The sequence below is a fragment of the Ascoidea rubescens genome, assembly GCF_001661345.1.
Source record: "Ascoidea rubescens DSM 1968 unplaced genomic scaffold ASCRUscaffold_7, whole genome shotgun sequence".
Classification (NCBI taxonomy): Eukaryota; Fungi; Ascomycota; class Saccharomycetes; order Ascoideales; family Ascoideaceae; genus Ascoidea; species Ascoidea rubescens.
Window position 1 is genome coordinate 352,833 of NW_017962919.1, and position 14,063 is coordinate 366,895.

General features: G+C 31.8%; 5 protein-coding genes across 5 annotated transcripts; 3 read left to right on the forward strand and 2 right to left on the reverse strand.

The window, feature by feature from the left end:
• The first annotated feature begins 343 nt into the window (after window positions 1–343).
• On the forward strand, window positions 344–857 carry ASCRUDRAFT_149538 (uncharacterized protein). The gene has a single exon (XM_020189271.1). It carries the CDS (start codon window positions 463–465, stop codon window positions 721–723), a length of 261 nt encoding a protein of 86 aa, XP_020046998.1. The 5' UTR covers window positions 344–462; the 3' UTR covers window positions 724–857.
• On the forward strand, window positions 858–4,361 carry ASCRUDRAFT_149539 (uncharacterized protein). The gene has a single exon (XM_020189272.1). It carries the CDS (start codon window positions 992–994, stop codon window positions 4,187–4,189), a length of 3,198 nt encoding a protein of 1,065 aa, XP_020046999.1. The 5' UTR covers window positions 858–991; the 3' UTR covers window positions 4,190–4,361.
• A 4,561-nt stretch (window positions 4,362–8,922) lies between these two features.
• On the reverse strand, window positions 8,923–9,342 carry PRP19 (E3 ubiquitin-protein ligase PRP19; the record flags this gene model as incomplete). The annotated part of the gene is made up of 1 exon (XM_020189502.1): window positions 8,923–9,342. A coding segment is annotated over one exon (420 nt), but the record flags the coding sequence as incomplete, so codon positions are not given.
• An 842-nt stretch (window positions 9,343–10,184) lies between these two features.
• ASCRUDRAFT_35170 (polyadenylate binding protein) lies at window positions 10,185–12,080 on the reverse strand (the record flags this gene model as incomplete). Its single annotated transcript, XM_020190579.1, has 2 exons — window positions 10,185–10,457; window positions 10,611–12,080. The coding sequence occupies 2 exons, from the start codon at window positions 12,078–12,080 to the stop codon at window positions 10,185–10,187; spliced, it is 1,743 nt and encodes a 580-aa protein (XP_020047001.1).
• Window positions 12,081–13,224: 1,144 nt separating this feature from the next.
• ASCRUDRAFT_8302 (ribonuclease H family protein) lies at window positions 13,225–13,983 on the forward strand (the record flags this gene model as incomplete). The annotated part of the gene is made up of 3 exons (XM_020194810.1): window positions 13,225–13,252; window positions 13,319–13,583; window positions 13,713–13,983. The coding sequence occupies 3 exons, from the start codon at window positions 13,225–13,227 to the stop codon at window positions 13,981–13,983; spliced, it is 564 nt and encodes a 187-aa protein (XP_020047002.1).
• Between the last annotated feature and the right edge of the window lie 80 nt (window positions 13,984–14,063).

Here is a 14,063-nt window from a genome sequence, read left to right on the forward strand (position 1 = left end):
TGAAATTTTGAAATTTTGCTTCTCTCGTTTGTTTCTTTAAATCTGGTTAAAATTTAATGGAATTTGAATTAGAATTAGAATTAGAATTGGAACTTGATTGAGTTTAAAATTTCGACTCTAAATTCTATTTCAACTTATTTGAAACTTTTCTAACTTTCTCATTCATCTCTTCATCATTTCACTGCTTATTTCGTTGAGAAATTTCTATGGCCTCGGTTACTTGGTTCTTCTTTATCGATTTTTGTATATCTGGTATATATCTGGTATATATCTGGTGTATATTTATAATATTTGTATTGATATTATGCAATAATCATCCTCCGAAGCCCAAGCCAAAGTACCCCCTACATTTGATTAATTGGAAAAATAACCCAATTTGCTATTAAATCTGTTCTCAGTTGTTAATACTTTCAATTTGCATTGAAAAAAAATGATAAAAATTATCAATTTAAACAATATTTCATGGCCTTTACCCAATTTCAAATATTATATATAAGTCTCTCAATCTTTGAAATTCTCCATTTCCTCTTTTCTTTTTTTCTTTTCCTCTCTTCTTTTCTCTTGCTTTTCTTTCATTTTAATACACTCTACTCTATTCTACTACATTTTACTACATTTTACTCCACTACTCTTCTCGTCCTTGCCCAACTTATCCACCTTGCTTTACTTTTCCAATTTGTCAAATCATCAAGACTCTACTTTTCCACTTTATTGAGGCACTAATTTTCCCTACTCAAAATTGGCAGTGGGTTCATAGTATCTAAAATCGTCTCTCTTCTGCTCTCTTATATCCCAAATTTGGATCTTATCTCAATTTCTGCGTTTTGAACTAAATAATTTTCCAACATAGGTTTCATACACTATACCAGATATATACAAATCACCACATTACCCAATCCTATAAATTCTTTCAGTTTTCATTGCAACTTATCACAGTCCCCAATTACAGCTCTTCCACTCTGATTTTCCCATCTTCTCTCTTCCCACTGTTATGCTTCCATATCGACAAAACCAACCGGACGTGAACCAACCTTATCAACCTTCGTATCCTGCTCAGCACACTAACCCTAACGATAACCAAATCAACCACAATACTGACAAAAACACAAAAAACAAAAAAAATACAAAAATTATAAAAATCTCTGAAAACACTCTCAATCCCACCATACAAAACATCCCTATTAATGCTGCTCAAAGCCCCAATCACAATAGAACCCTTCCTCATATCCTTTCCAATCCCACCAGCAACCTCAACAATGATCATTCTCCGGTCCATTCTGTGCCAATTGGACCCTTGATTCTCTCTCCCCAAATTACGAACAGAAACCCCAATCACAATCACACCCAACTTCCTGCAAAGGTCACCACTTTTCTTACCAACCACCTTGTTTCCTCTCGACAAAATCCTGTTGCTGCCAATCCCAGTCCAAATCCTGATCCAAACTCGAACTCTAATTTGCCCATTAATACTGCTGTTTCCAATGTTCCAAATGCTCCCAACACATTGAATAAACAAATCAGATCAAACACATCCTCTGATATCCAATTACCAAATGTCTTTGATACTTACCAAAATGCTACTGCAAACACTCTACCTCCTCCAATTTCTTCTTATTTACGCTCAATCCCTTATGAATATCAGAATAACAGTAACCATACTGATGCTAACATCGATAATAGTTTTTATTCCAACACTCCATACACAACCAGAAACAATCCCACTCCACAAAGTCATATAAACAGAAATTACACTCCCATTCCTGATTATAGTCAAAATCAAAATCAAAATCATGATTGCAATTCTAATCGCCCTTATCCATATTTACAGGACCCTCAAAACTATCCTCATTACCAATCCCAAAACCAATTCCATCGTTCTTCTCATGCAAACACTTCAGGCTATGATCAATTGCTGTTTAATCCGGCTAATTCCAACCAAAATTATTCTCCACAAAATTTACCTATTCCACATAATTCTCAAAACCAGTCTCCCAAAAACACTCAAAATACTCAATCCATTCCTCCTTATAATCTCACTTCTCCTATCACTCTAAATCCATCTTCCTCGTACATTTTAAGCCATCCCCCAGAAAACTTGAGTCTACAAGTTTTCCATCCACCAAGACCTGTTCAGTATACCAACCAATATCGTTATTCTAACAACCAAAATCCAAACTATCAATCACCACCTCCCCTATCTTCTCGTCAACATCTCTTGCGATCTCCAAAAGTAACTCAACCAACAACAGCACAAATTAATTCTCACGACCAGTCTCCAATTTATCCTCGACATGATTCCGAATCAACTTTCCAATCACACTCTAGAAGAACCTCCCAAACTCGCTCTTCAATCAACACAGCTTCAATTCCAACTTCTTCAGCTTTTAATCACAGAGATCGCTCTTCTACAACTTTATCAATTGGAATTGAGTCCTTAATTCACTCTCAACCTGAAACTGAAACAAAGCCTGAAATTTTCAATCAGCAGAGAATTCGTCCACTAATTCCTGCAATCTCAAACGTCCCCATCTGTAAAGGAACCTCAAAGCATTTCTTTAAATTAGAAAATAAAATCGCATTATTAAAAGAAGTTCTTTGTAACAATCCGTTTGCAGATTTCAATAACTGGAAAATCATTAGCGATAACTATAACATTTGGACCTACAATAATCAGCCCGATAGATTTTATGCCGCTAACAATTATTTACCAAGAAAAGTTAGAGAATTAATGAATGATTATCATAAAGAATTTATTGCGAAACTGCAGGAATCGCTAACCAAGTCAAAAAACAATGATAGAAATACCGACAATAATGATAGTGATGACGATGACGACGACGATGATGATGAAGATGATGAAGATAATAATGACGAGGAAATGAATCTGCACCAAGTTTCTCCCTCTGTTATATCAGTTTCATCAATTCCTTCTACCTCAAATTTACATCAAAGAAGACTTTCCATTTCCAATGAAAGCGATCTGCTGAGAATTATAAACGATAACTTAAATAATAACTTTTATCAAATGAGAAATGAAAACAATAAAGAATTTCGAGAGCTATTGCAAAAAGTTTACGAAATTCAGTGTGAAGTCAAATTACCCGAAAATAAGAAAAAGAGAAAACTTGTCACTACTACAAGTTCTAATAAAAAGATATTATTAGACGTAGTTTCCAAACAAAAAACTTCAAATGAAAAAATAAATAAAGAGAAAGAGAAAGAGACAGAAAAAGAAAAAGAAAAAGAAAAAGAAAAAGGAAAAGAAAAAGAAAAAGAAAAAGAAAGGGAAAAGGAAAAAATTAAAGCAAGAGGAAGAGGAAAAGGAAAAGGAAAAGGAAAAGAGAAAGAAAAACCAAGAGGAAAACAAAAACAAAAACAAAAACTAAAGAACAGAAAAAGACAAAAACCAAAAGTTAATGCTAAAGCAAAAAGCAAACAAATTGTTTTAAATAACAACCACAAACTCCAAGATTTTCTAATATGCCCTGAAGGCGATAACTCTGGTGACTCTGATGATAGCTATAATGATGATGATGATTCAAACAGATATGGAGATTATAATGACAAAAATAGGAAGAAAAACAAAAATGTTGACAATAAAGGTGATACTAATGATATTAGCCAACAAAGTGCTCAAAGTGATGATGAATACGATAATAGCGATAATAGTAATGGCACTAAAAATGGAAACGAAAATAGCGAAGAAAACGAGACTCAAAGCAATGAAAGCACTGGTAACGATGGCACTGGTGGTAGTGAAGATAGTGATGACAGTTATGATAGCAACAACTATTCATACACAGCTATTGATTTAGAAGCAATAAAGCATCATAACTTTTATGAAAAGAGTAATACACCAATCTTTTTGGCAGCCACATTGCGAAACTTGGAGATAATAAATAACAAATTGTTAAGAAATGAGAATATTGATAGAATCACAATGGGATTGCCAGCCAAAAGTGTGCCATTTTTGAATAAAAAAAATAAAAAAGACATAAAATTACCAAGAATTCGTACATCGCTTGATATTGAAAATTTATCATTAAAACATTTGAATTTTTATTTGGAAAACTACGCTATTGAAATAGATGATGAATTCAAGAATAATATTGTTATGAAGAAAAAAGAGTTGGCATGTTTTTTAGGTATATTGGCTCCTAATAATTATTCAGACCTAACAAGAAATTAAAATAGTTTGATTTGATTTGATTTGATTTAATATGATTTGATTTATTTTATTTGCATAATGTAATATATAACATAAATGACTTAAATGACTTTTAAATTCTTTTTATGTTAATTTTTTTCACTTTTTATTTTTATTTTTACTTTTTTATTTTAGTATTGATTTTCATATAATCATAATTTATTTCAATAGCACTATTTTTTTTTGCTTTATTTTTTTTTGATTTATTTTCGCATTTATAGTATATGAATATGTTTAAAATAATATATTTAATTTTAATCAAGTTGATTTAAAATAATTTGGGCGATATATGGCTTCTGGTTTTATTATAATTTCAGTTTATGAAGTTTTACAATTTGGCTGAATGGATCAAGAAGATGTAAAAGAAGAAAAAAAAGTAATTAATAATAAAAAATAAACAATAAATGATAAATGATAATATTGTTCAGAAAAACTATAAAAAGCATAAAGAAATGACTACTTTTAAACCCATTTTTGCTTGTAATTTGATTATCTATCAAGTTTTTTTAATCTATCTCTATTTTTTAATATCAATTGATGAAAGAACTGTTTTTTTGATTAATCATCAAACAACTAGCACAGTACAGTTTATATTTGTTCTTTCTCCTGACCAATAAACCAACTGAATAAATAAATGGTAAATGAGATTGTAATAAAACTAAATGAAAAAATGAAAAATAAATGCTGCTTTTGAATTTTAATTGTCGACTAATAATTTTTAAACAAAAAAACAAAGAAAAAAAGAAAAAAGCAGCAATAAACAACAGCAAAGAAATTATGGAGGAGAAGCTGTTATCATACAATCCAGAAATTACAAATTTCACTCAATAGTAATATAATTAGAAATATATAAAAAATTAACTCAGAAATACTTCAGAATTATTGAAACCATCAAGTTTTAAATTTTTTGCTGGAAAGTTGTAATAAAAAGTAAAAAAAAAGGGAAAAAGTAGAAGCAAAAGTAAAAATAAGTGAAATTCGATAGATATTGTAAAATCACTTGCTAAGAACAGAATACTGTTTTAAGTTGAGTTCAGAAATATTGTGTTTTAAAAAGCAGTTTGACAATAAAACAACGACTTCAGGAAGCTAGAGTTGAATATAAACCAAAGCGAAAAAAACAAATGACAAAACACTTTTTTTTAGAGAAAGAAATCAGAATAAAAGAATATATTAAGGCACTTTTCGTAATTTTGTTATTGCATTTTGGGAAAAAAATCAGCGTACATAATCTCAAAATACAAATATATAAAATTTGCGCTAGTATAAATGGAACCACGTGCATTTTGCGTTCGTCCATTTTCTGTTCAGAAATTTCAGTCGTTTTCCAGGAGCCCTTTCTGTTTTCAGCTGTTTTTTTGAGCAAACTGAGAAAGAACCACAGTTCCAACTGGACAAAATTTGTTTGTCTCCAAAACAGAAAAAGCTGCTTCTTCTGCTGACAAAAAGCGAAAGTTGGCAATGGAAAACAGAAATACAAACATTGAGAAGAGTGAACGTAATTCTCAAACCTTGGGTTTTCCAAAAAATCGAAAAGTTAGGCAAAGTCATAGACCCGTCCTATAAGGAGTGTATGCAGTATCCTGTACTGTGTTATTCAACAGCACATCCAAGCATGCAAGCGCTTGATAGCGTGGTTGTGCTTTCGTAGACCGTCTGTTCTTACGGCTTTTGTGTCTGCCGCATCTCCGGAATTTGGTTCGGTTCTTTTCTTTGTGTTTTCTCTGTTTATATCTGTTTACATCTGTTTATATCTGTTCATATATTGATTGTGATTATCACTGATAATTCATTTGACGACTCGACTGGCAAAAACAAAAGGCATCGTTTCAAGACACTCAGGCCAATGTCAAATTTGAATGTTTGATTTTGTAAAACAAAAATAGGAATGCTGGTGAAGCTGGAATACTGCTGACTCAGCCAATCGCCAAAGGATTAAAGATTCAAACTTGATAAAAAGCTAAAAATTAGACCTTCTTTCTTTGAGATCTGCATATCATATCATTCTACTTGGGTGTATGGATCCATTTTTCATTATTATGGCACAGGCAGGCAACCTTAATGGACTGTGTTTCAATCAACAAAATAAACTGCTTTTCTTTTCATCTTTTCTGTGCTTTTCGCTATTCTCTTGATAACTTGTGTTTCCATTTGATGCTGCCTTTCATTTTTGCTGAATTCCTATTTTTTTTTCTTTTTTTGTTGGGTTTTTAGGCTCAAATTACCCAGGTAAATTCGATTTTACTCCTATCCAATTCAATCTGGAAACAAGAACCAGAGCTTGAAAACGAGATCAGAAAAGGTCTCTGACATTTGTTCAGCTCCTCAAATTATCAGCAAAAATTTTCACTGCCTTTGATTTTACCTGAATATAATTATCGTTTTAACAACTATTTAGTGTAAAGATAATCAAAATGTCTAGTGCTCAGGTTAAATGCTTTTTATTTTTGCCAGAGATGATCCCATCATTTGTACTCACAAACATTTGATAAATTGGTCATTTGAATATTGACTATTAGGCGGTCCTATATAGTTTAATTATCACTTTTTATTAATTGTAAGTGTTTATTTAAAAGTTTGAATACACTTCCCTTTTTATTTGTTGTAAAACTGGATTATATACTACATAAAATTATCAACTTATTTAATTTTCCCATATCTGTTGCTTTTGTTCTTGAGATTTTCTTGAGATTTCTCAGGTGTTTTTTTCTTTGGGTTTTTTGTTGCCTTGATTCAAAGATTTTTTAAATTTTGTTCAATCCATTTATTTTCTCTTGCAAAAATTTCAAAAGCAATTCCTGGTGTTGAATATCCCAGTGTTCTAATAAGCCTACACTTTTTTTTTAATTGCATGAATACCTACATCCTCAGAATTGTTTAATAAAACAACAATGTTAAAAGACTATGAAGTTCTGGCTTTTTTATTATTTTTATTTTTATTCTTTTTCAATCTTGAATTTGATTAATGTAAAATCATCTCGAATTAAGACAAATTCATTAGATTCTTTCAATAAAAATATTGCAACCATTTTCCTAAATTCTCCTCTATCATCTTTTGTATTCTCATTACTATTTTCATTCTCGATATCAATATCAATGTCAATTTCAATCTCATTCTCATCTTTTTGTTTTTCTATACTACTATTTTGTGTTGTTATTATAGACCTAAATTTTTCATTTAAATTTATATCTTCAATCCATTTTTTACCCTTTTTCAAATACTTGAAAAACAAAACTTCATTTTCTTCATCATTTTCTTTCAAAACAGCCATAATTTGATTATATTTATCAAGTTTAAAATCAAGAACAGTTTTAATACCGCCACTATTCTGTTCAAATAAATTAATCTTGCCAGTTAACAAACTCTTTCTTAAATCCCAAACACTAATAATTGAATCCTCATCCATTGAAAATAACCAAAACCCATTACTTGAAAAATATAATCGTTTTATTGATTTTGCTTTACTTTCCAAATCATTTGATGATTTTAATATTTCCACAACTTTACCAAATCTAATATCCATGACAATTATTTCATTATTTGCAGTACCAATCCCAATTAATAAACCATCGATATGAATATCCATACAAGTGGGAAAAATTTCAACATTATCATTATCATTTTCAATATTATCACTTTTAACCAATTTAAATTTGTGAACCTCATTTTGATCAAATGAATTGTATAACGATAAAGAATTATCTTCAAATAAAATTAAATAGTAGTTATCCAATAATGGGAATCTTTTAACAGATATGATTTTTTTTTTAAAATCAAGTACTTTGGAATAATCATATGAATTTTTAGTGCCACCACTTAAAATTTTCAAAGATTTTGAATTATTAAAAATGACTAAAGGTTTGTAGTCAAACTCAATATCACTAATATTTTGATTATTTTTAGTATTAATCCATTGAACTGATACAATTGAACTCGTTGAGCTATTTGAATCAAAAATCAGATTGCTTTCATTAGGATTTATAAAATCTAATAAATTAGACCCAGTTTGATTTGATTTAATATTAAAAGTAATTAATCTGTTGTTTGAATCGAAAATTAAAATTTTATTATCAGATTCATCATCAAAAGTGATGTCATTTGATGAATATAACCTGATCTTAAAATTATCATGATTTTCATTTATAGTTTTTTCAATAATATTAATTTTTAAATTATCAACATCAGTGTGAGTTTTTGATTTTAAACGTTTTGAAGAACTTCTGTGCAAATTAAATAAATATTTACTTGTTGCATCAAATAATTTGGTATAATAATCAGGCAAAGTAGTGTCATTAGAATTATTAGTATTAGAATTATTAGAGTTATTTTGAACAGAATATTGATTGTCTTTTCGAACATCTTTTTGATCGTCTTTTCGAACATCTTCTGGGATATCTTCTGAGATATCCTCCTGAATATCCTCTAGGATAGTCTCTGGAATATTTTTTTCTTTATCTTCCCGGATATCTCCTGAAATATTCTGTAAAACACTTCCCAGAATATCTTCTTGATTATCCTTTTCTTTATCCTCAGTTTCGACTATATGATAACTGGCAGCTTCATTTTTGTCCCCATTTATTTTCTCAAAATGAATGTTTGGTTTGTTGTGATTGTTATCAGAATTTTCATCCTTTTTATCCAGATCGTTAATGCTTTGATCTTCTTCATCCATCTTCTCAAGCTTGTCTCTGAGTTCATGTTCATTCACTGGACGATTATTTAATATGGAGACAAGAGAATTTCTGAGATATTCATTTTGCTTTCTATATCTGTTTATAACCCTCAATGAGGCGTCGTAGTGATATAAAGAGCTGGAAAGATTTTGTTTATAAAAATCCAACGTTTTTTTTAACTTGAAATTTTCCAAGATGACAGAATCAAACTCATTTTGTAAGGTGGATAAAATATTGGGAATCGAATTAAAACTTGGGGGACGGGGAACAACTACATTGGAGTCAATTTCCACAGGAGATCTGATCTCTACTAGGTCTTCGACACTGGCTAGCTCGTTGGTAATGGGATCAGTTCCATTCTGTTCGATGTATGTGTGGGCCAAGCTCTTTTCGTAGACCAAGCGAGACTTCAAAGACAAAACTGGATGCCTGGCTATCTCTCCAGATATCGAACAGTGCATTTCCTCGCTCTTAAGCAGCTCAGCAATTGGCAGATACAGAGGTAAAAACAGAGGTAAAACCAGAGATAGAGACAAAAAATGGTTTTGCAGTGAAGGGTGAAAGAATTTTTGCAAAAGTTGGTGATTTTGCTGACAAAAATGCACGTGATAGAAATTTCCGACTGTTTCTGCTGTTTTTGGTGTTATTGGCAGAGAAACTTGCTTCTCGATGGGTTTTACATAGAGCGATTCCAGGCAGAAAACAGACCTTGGTTGGTTTATTACTTCTTACAGTTTCAAGGAAAATAGATCAAAAACAGATAAAACACCAAAACTATCTCATGTTATAATTCAAAAAAAATAAAGCTAACCACACAAAGAATAAAAAAAAACAAATATAGTAGAGATAATGTTAATTTACATCCAAATGCACTTCATCTATTTGGTTTTTTTCTTTTAATTTAAAGATTTTTCAATTTTTTTAGGATTTTTTAGGATTTTAAAATTTTTTTTTGATTATTAAATGATATTAAAAAATATTATATCTAATTTTTCAACTAAATAAATGCGCTCATTAACAGCATTCAACGTGATTTCGATTTTATGTTCATCATCATTTTAATTCATTTCATTTCCATTTTAATTAATTGAAATTTTAACTTTTTTTTTGAAATTTTAACCTTTTTTTCTGATTTTTTAAAGATTATATATTATTTAAAATTGTATTTATCATTACTTGATTTTTGATTTTTAATTTTTAATTTGATTTGATTTTTTAATTTTTTTGATATTGATTATTGACTATTGACTGTTGATTTTTATTATAACATTGTAATTATATATCGCAAAACATAGTTTTGCATTTAATTTTGAATATTAGAATTTTCATTTGATTTTTTAAAATCTTGATAAGCAGCTAAAGCTTCTTCAAAATGAGATTTGAAAATGTCATCGTTTTCTAAAATCTGAACAATTTCTTTATTGTCCAAGTCTAAAATCATACCAGTAATTTTACCTGCAGCTTCTTCATCGTTTTGAACCTTACCAGTGCTTATAACCTTGGCATATAATTCTTCACCTAAAAATCTCTTTTGTTGGTCTAATGGATAGTTATTTAAAATAGCTTGATGGTTTGGCTGGTTGAGAATTGGTCCACCCATTCTGACATTATTGTTGTTGTTTTTCAACCCTTGTGGGTTCAAATTTTGTTGTTGTTGTTGTTGTTGTTGCTGTTGTTGTTGTTGCTGCTGATTGGGGAAATAGGTTTGATTGTTGCCATTTCTAACGACCATTTGTGGGTTTGGTTGATTTTGATTAAAGTCATTAAATGGTGATCCGCCGTTGTTGCCATTGTTTGGTGGGAGGTTATACATTGGAATTGGTTGACCATTTGGAACAGCTCTTGCCCATTGAGTTTGTTGTGGTGGTGGTGGTGGGATACCTTGTGGTAAAACTAACTGGGTGTTTGGACCTGGTGATGCAACAAATGGACCCCTACCGAGAAATTGTTGAGGAGCACCTTGGCCATAAAACATTGGGGGAATAAATTGATTATTTAAACCACCAGCGTTAGCGCCAGCTGCAACAGCAGCTTGTTGCATTCTGACTCTATTTCTTGCTTCGATTTGTTGGCTTAATTGAGCACGTCTAACATCCTTACGTTGAGCTAATGCAACATAAAGAGGTTTACCCCAAACCATCTTTTGGTTCATTTCAGAGACAGCCTTCGAAGCTTCTTCAGGAGAAGAAAAACAAACAAACCCAAAACCTTTGGATTTGCCCTTTTCATCCACCATAATTCTCGATGAGGTTATAGTACCAAAAACAGCAAATTCCGATCTTAATTGGTCGTCGGAAATATTATCATCAATGTTTTTAATAAAAAGGTTGACACCTTGATATTTTGTGATTTTTTCTAATCTTGATTGTTCGTGTTGTTTTTTCAATTCATCAACCCTTTCTCTCTTTTTTTGAGCTCTACCAACGTAAAGAGTTTTACCATGGAATTCTTTATTGTTAAGAGATTCAACAGCTTTCAAAGCGTCTTGGTGGTTTTCAAAATTAACAAAACCAAAACCCTTCAAGTTGCCATCGGGATTTCTTTCTAAAGATATAGAAGTTATAGTGCCAAAGGCATTAAATAACTTGTTGAAATCTTCATCAGAGGTTTCAGGCTCAATGTTTTTAACATAAACGTTTGTGAAATTGGCCTTCATTGATTCAAATTTGCTTTCTCTATCTTTTCTGGAAATGTGGTAAGCGACGTAGACTTCGTTATTGTTTAACAACATACCATTAACACTTTCTATAGCATTTCTAGCAGCTTCATCGTTTTCATAATGAACGAAACCAAAACCCTTTGAGTTACCAAATTCATCGGTAGCAACTTTGCAAGATAAAATTTTACCAAAAGCAGAAAATGTGTCGTGAAGAGCTTTGTTATCAATAGCAGGATCCAAGTTTTTGATAAAGATATTAGCACTGCCATCCCTTCTTTTTGATGGGTCTCTTTGAGACCACATAATTCTACAAGGTCTGTTTTTGATAAGAGAATAATTTAGTTGTTCCATGGCCACTTCAGCGTCTTTAGTGAATTGGAAATTAACATATGCATAGCCTAACGATCTCTTTGTAACAGCGTCTCTACAAACTCTGATGGAGGTGACTTGTCCAATTGATGAAAAGACCTCGAATAAAGTGGCTTCGTTGACCGATGGGTCCAACTCACCAACGTAGAGAGAGGCAGAGCTTTCAGGCATTGTAGGAGTAATTGAACCAGAAACTGAGCCAGCAGCAGAGGATGGAGAAGAAGTAATGACGGTATTAGCAGGGTTTGAATTTGAATTTGAATTTGAATTTGAATTTGATGAAGTATCATTATCATTAATATTGGCGCTAGTAACAGGAACAGCAGGGGCAGAAGGGGCAGAAGGGGCAGAAGAAGTAGCAGGAACAGTGGCGCCAGAAGCATTACTATTGGCTTTGGATGGAGAAGAAGTAGTGGAAGAAGTGTTGGCGTTATTTGATTTAGGGTCAGAGATTAACAAGCTCTCAACAGCCTTATCTAATTGATCCATATCAGACATTTTGAAGAAATGGTTAATGGCAGGTAGGAAAGTAAGAAAAGAAGTGGGGGAAAGAAAAGTAAAAAAAGGTATATAGTATAATTGAGGTATATAAGAAAAAGAATAGAGAAGTTTTTGTGTGTAAACAATTCTGATTTTTATATCCTTATTTTTATGTGGTTCTTGAGATTTTTCACTTTTTTACCCTTTAAAAAAATTTAAAAGAAAATCCAAAATAAAAAAACAAAAAACGAAAAAAAATTTTCCCTTTTTGAAGTCACGTGCCTGAACAACGAATGTGTGTTTGAACACGTGAATGCTATTATCTGCAGGTCGGAAGTGAAGAATGCTGCCCTCGGACTGTTCTGCGTTTCTCGGATCTGGTATAAGAAGAACCATAGGGCTGGATCTGAACCTTATGTGCTTTGATCACGTGTTGATTTCCGGTGAAATGTTTGAATCGAGTAAAGTTCCGATTTTCCTTCCGTAGCGAAGGGAGATATTATCTCTTTATACTAAGTGTGTGGCCGAATAAAGCCAGTTTTACTGAATGCACAGCTTGTTTTACTGTGTTGATTTTCATTCTTTCCAAACAGATCGAACTACTACAGGAGCTTTAAATGTGCTGGAGGTAAACCACACAAATTGTTTCGGGTAAAGCCGGAATACATCCAGCATACATGGTGTGTATATTTGAAATTATCGTTTTGAGTTGGATTAGTTGAAACATCCAACACCCACTCAGTGCTATTCAATGGACTTTTCATTTTTAGTTTTCATCAGAACCTCGTTCTAGAGTTTATCTTCCATCACACCTTCCATCACATCTTTCATCACAATGGAGAAGTATTATGTTGTGAGAAGGGGTATGTGACACCTGGAACTATCGAAGCTCTGTATCAGTTGAATTAATAGGTTATCTGTTTTATTAGGCCACAATCCAGGAATCTATTCTAATTACCAAGCCTGTCAAAACCAGCTCAGGGGCTACTCTAATAACGAATTCAGGAGGTTTTATGACTACCAAAAAGCCTATGATTACTACAGTTCCAAGATATATGTGGACGACTATACCAGAGCTGTCTTTGATACTGGCAAAGTGAAGTCAATTAACCAAGACGATCTTTTAGCAGCATATGGCTGTTTTTTCGGTGAATATGATTCTAGTAATGAGCCAGGAATAGTTCGTGGAGCACAGTCTCATCAAAGAGCCAATTTGATGGCTATTATGAAGGCTTTAAGCAAGATCGATGAAGAAATTAGTGAATAGGAGCGTGGATATTTGAATTATGACATACCTCGGTACCATATCTATACCAAGAACAGATATTCGTTAAATTGTTTAAATAAATGGAAATGGTTTAAAAATGGATGGCGAACATCTAATGGCCGGAATGTGAAAAACCAGGATATTATCCAAAGATGTTTATATTTAATTGATTCGATCAATGATTTTTACGACGATCGAGGCTGGTACGATATTGAAATTTCTTACAACGACGAATCCAGAAATGTCTTTGAATATGCTGAAAATGAAGCATTATCATCTGCTGGCAACGCACTCGATGAAGAATTGGAGAATTATTTATATTCTTGACCTTTTGTTGTTTTTTCGTAATGGTGTGTAATATGTTTGTTGCATAAAAAAAGAAAGAAACAAAACAAAACAGAAGTTGT

What these genes read in the sequence shown, in the direction of transcription:
- ASCRUDRAFT_149539 (XM_020189272.1), top strand. Translation starts at nt 992, where the DNA reads ATGCTTCCATATCGACAAAACCAACCGGACGTGAACCAACCTTATCAA.
- ASCRUDRAFT_149538 (XM_020189271.1), top strand. Translation starts at nt 463, where the DNA reads ATGGCCTTTACCCAATTTCAAATATTATATATAAGTCTCTCAATCTTT.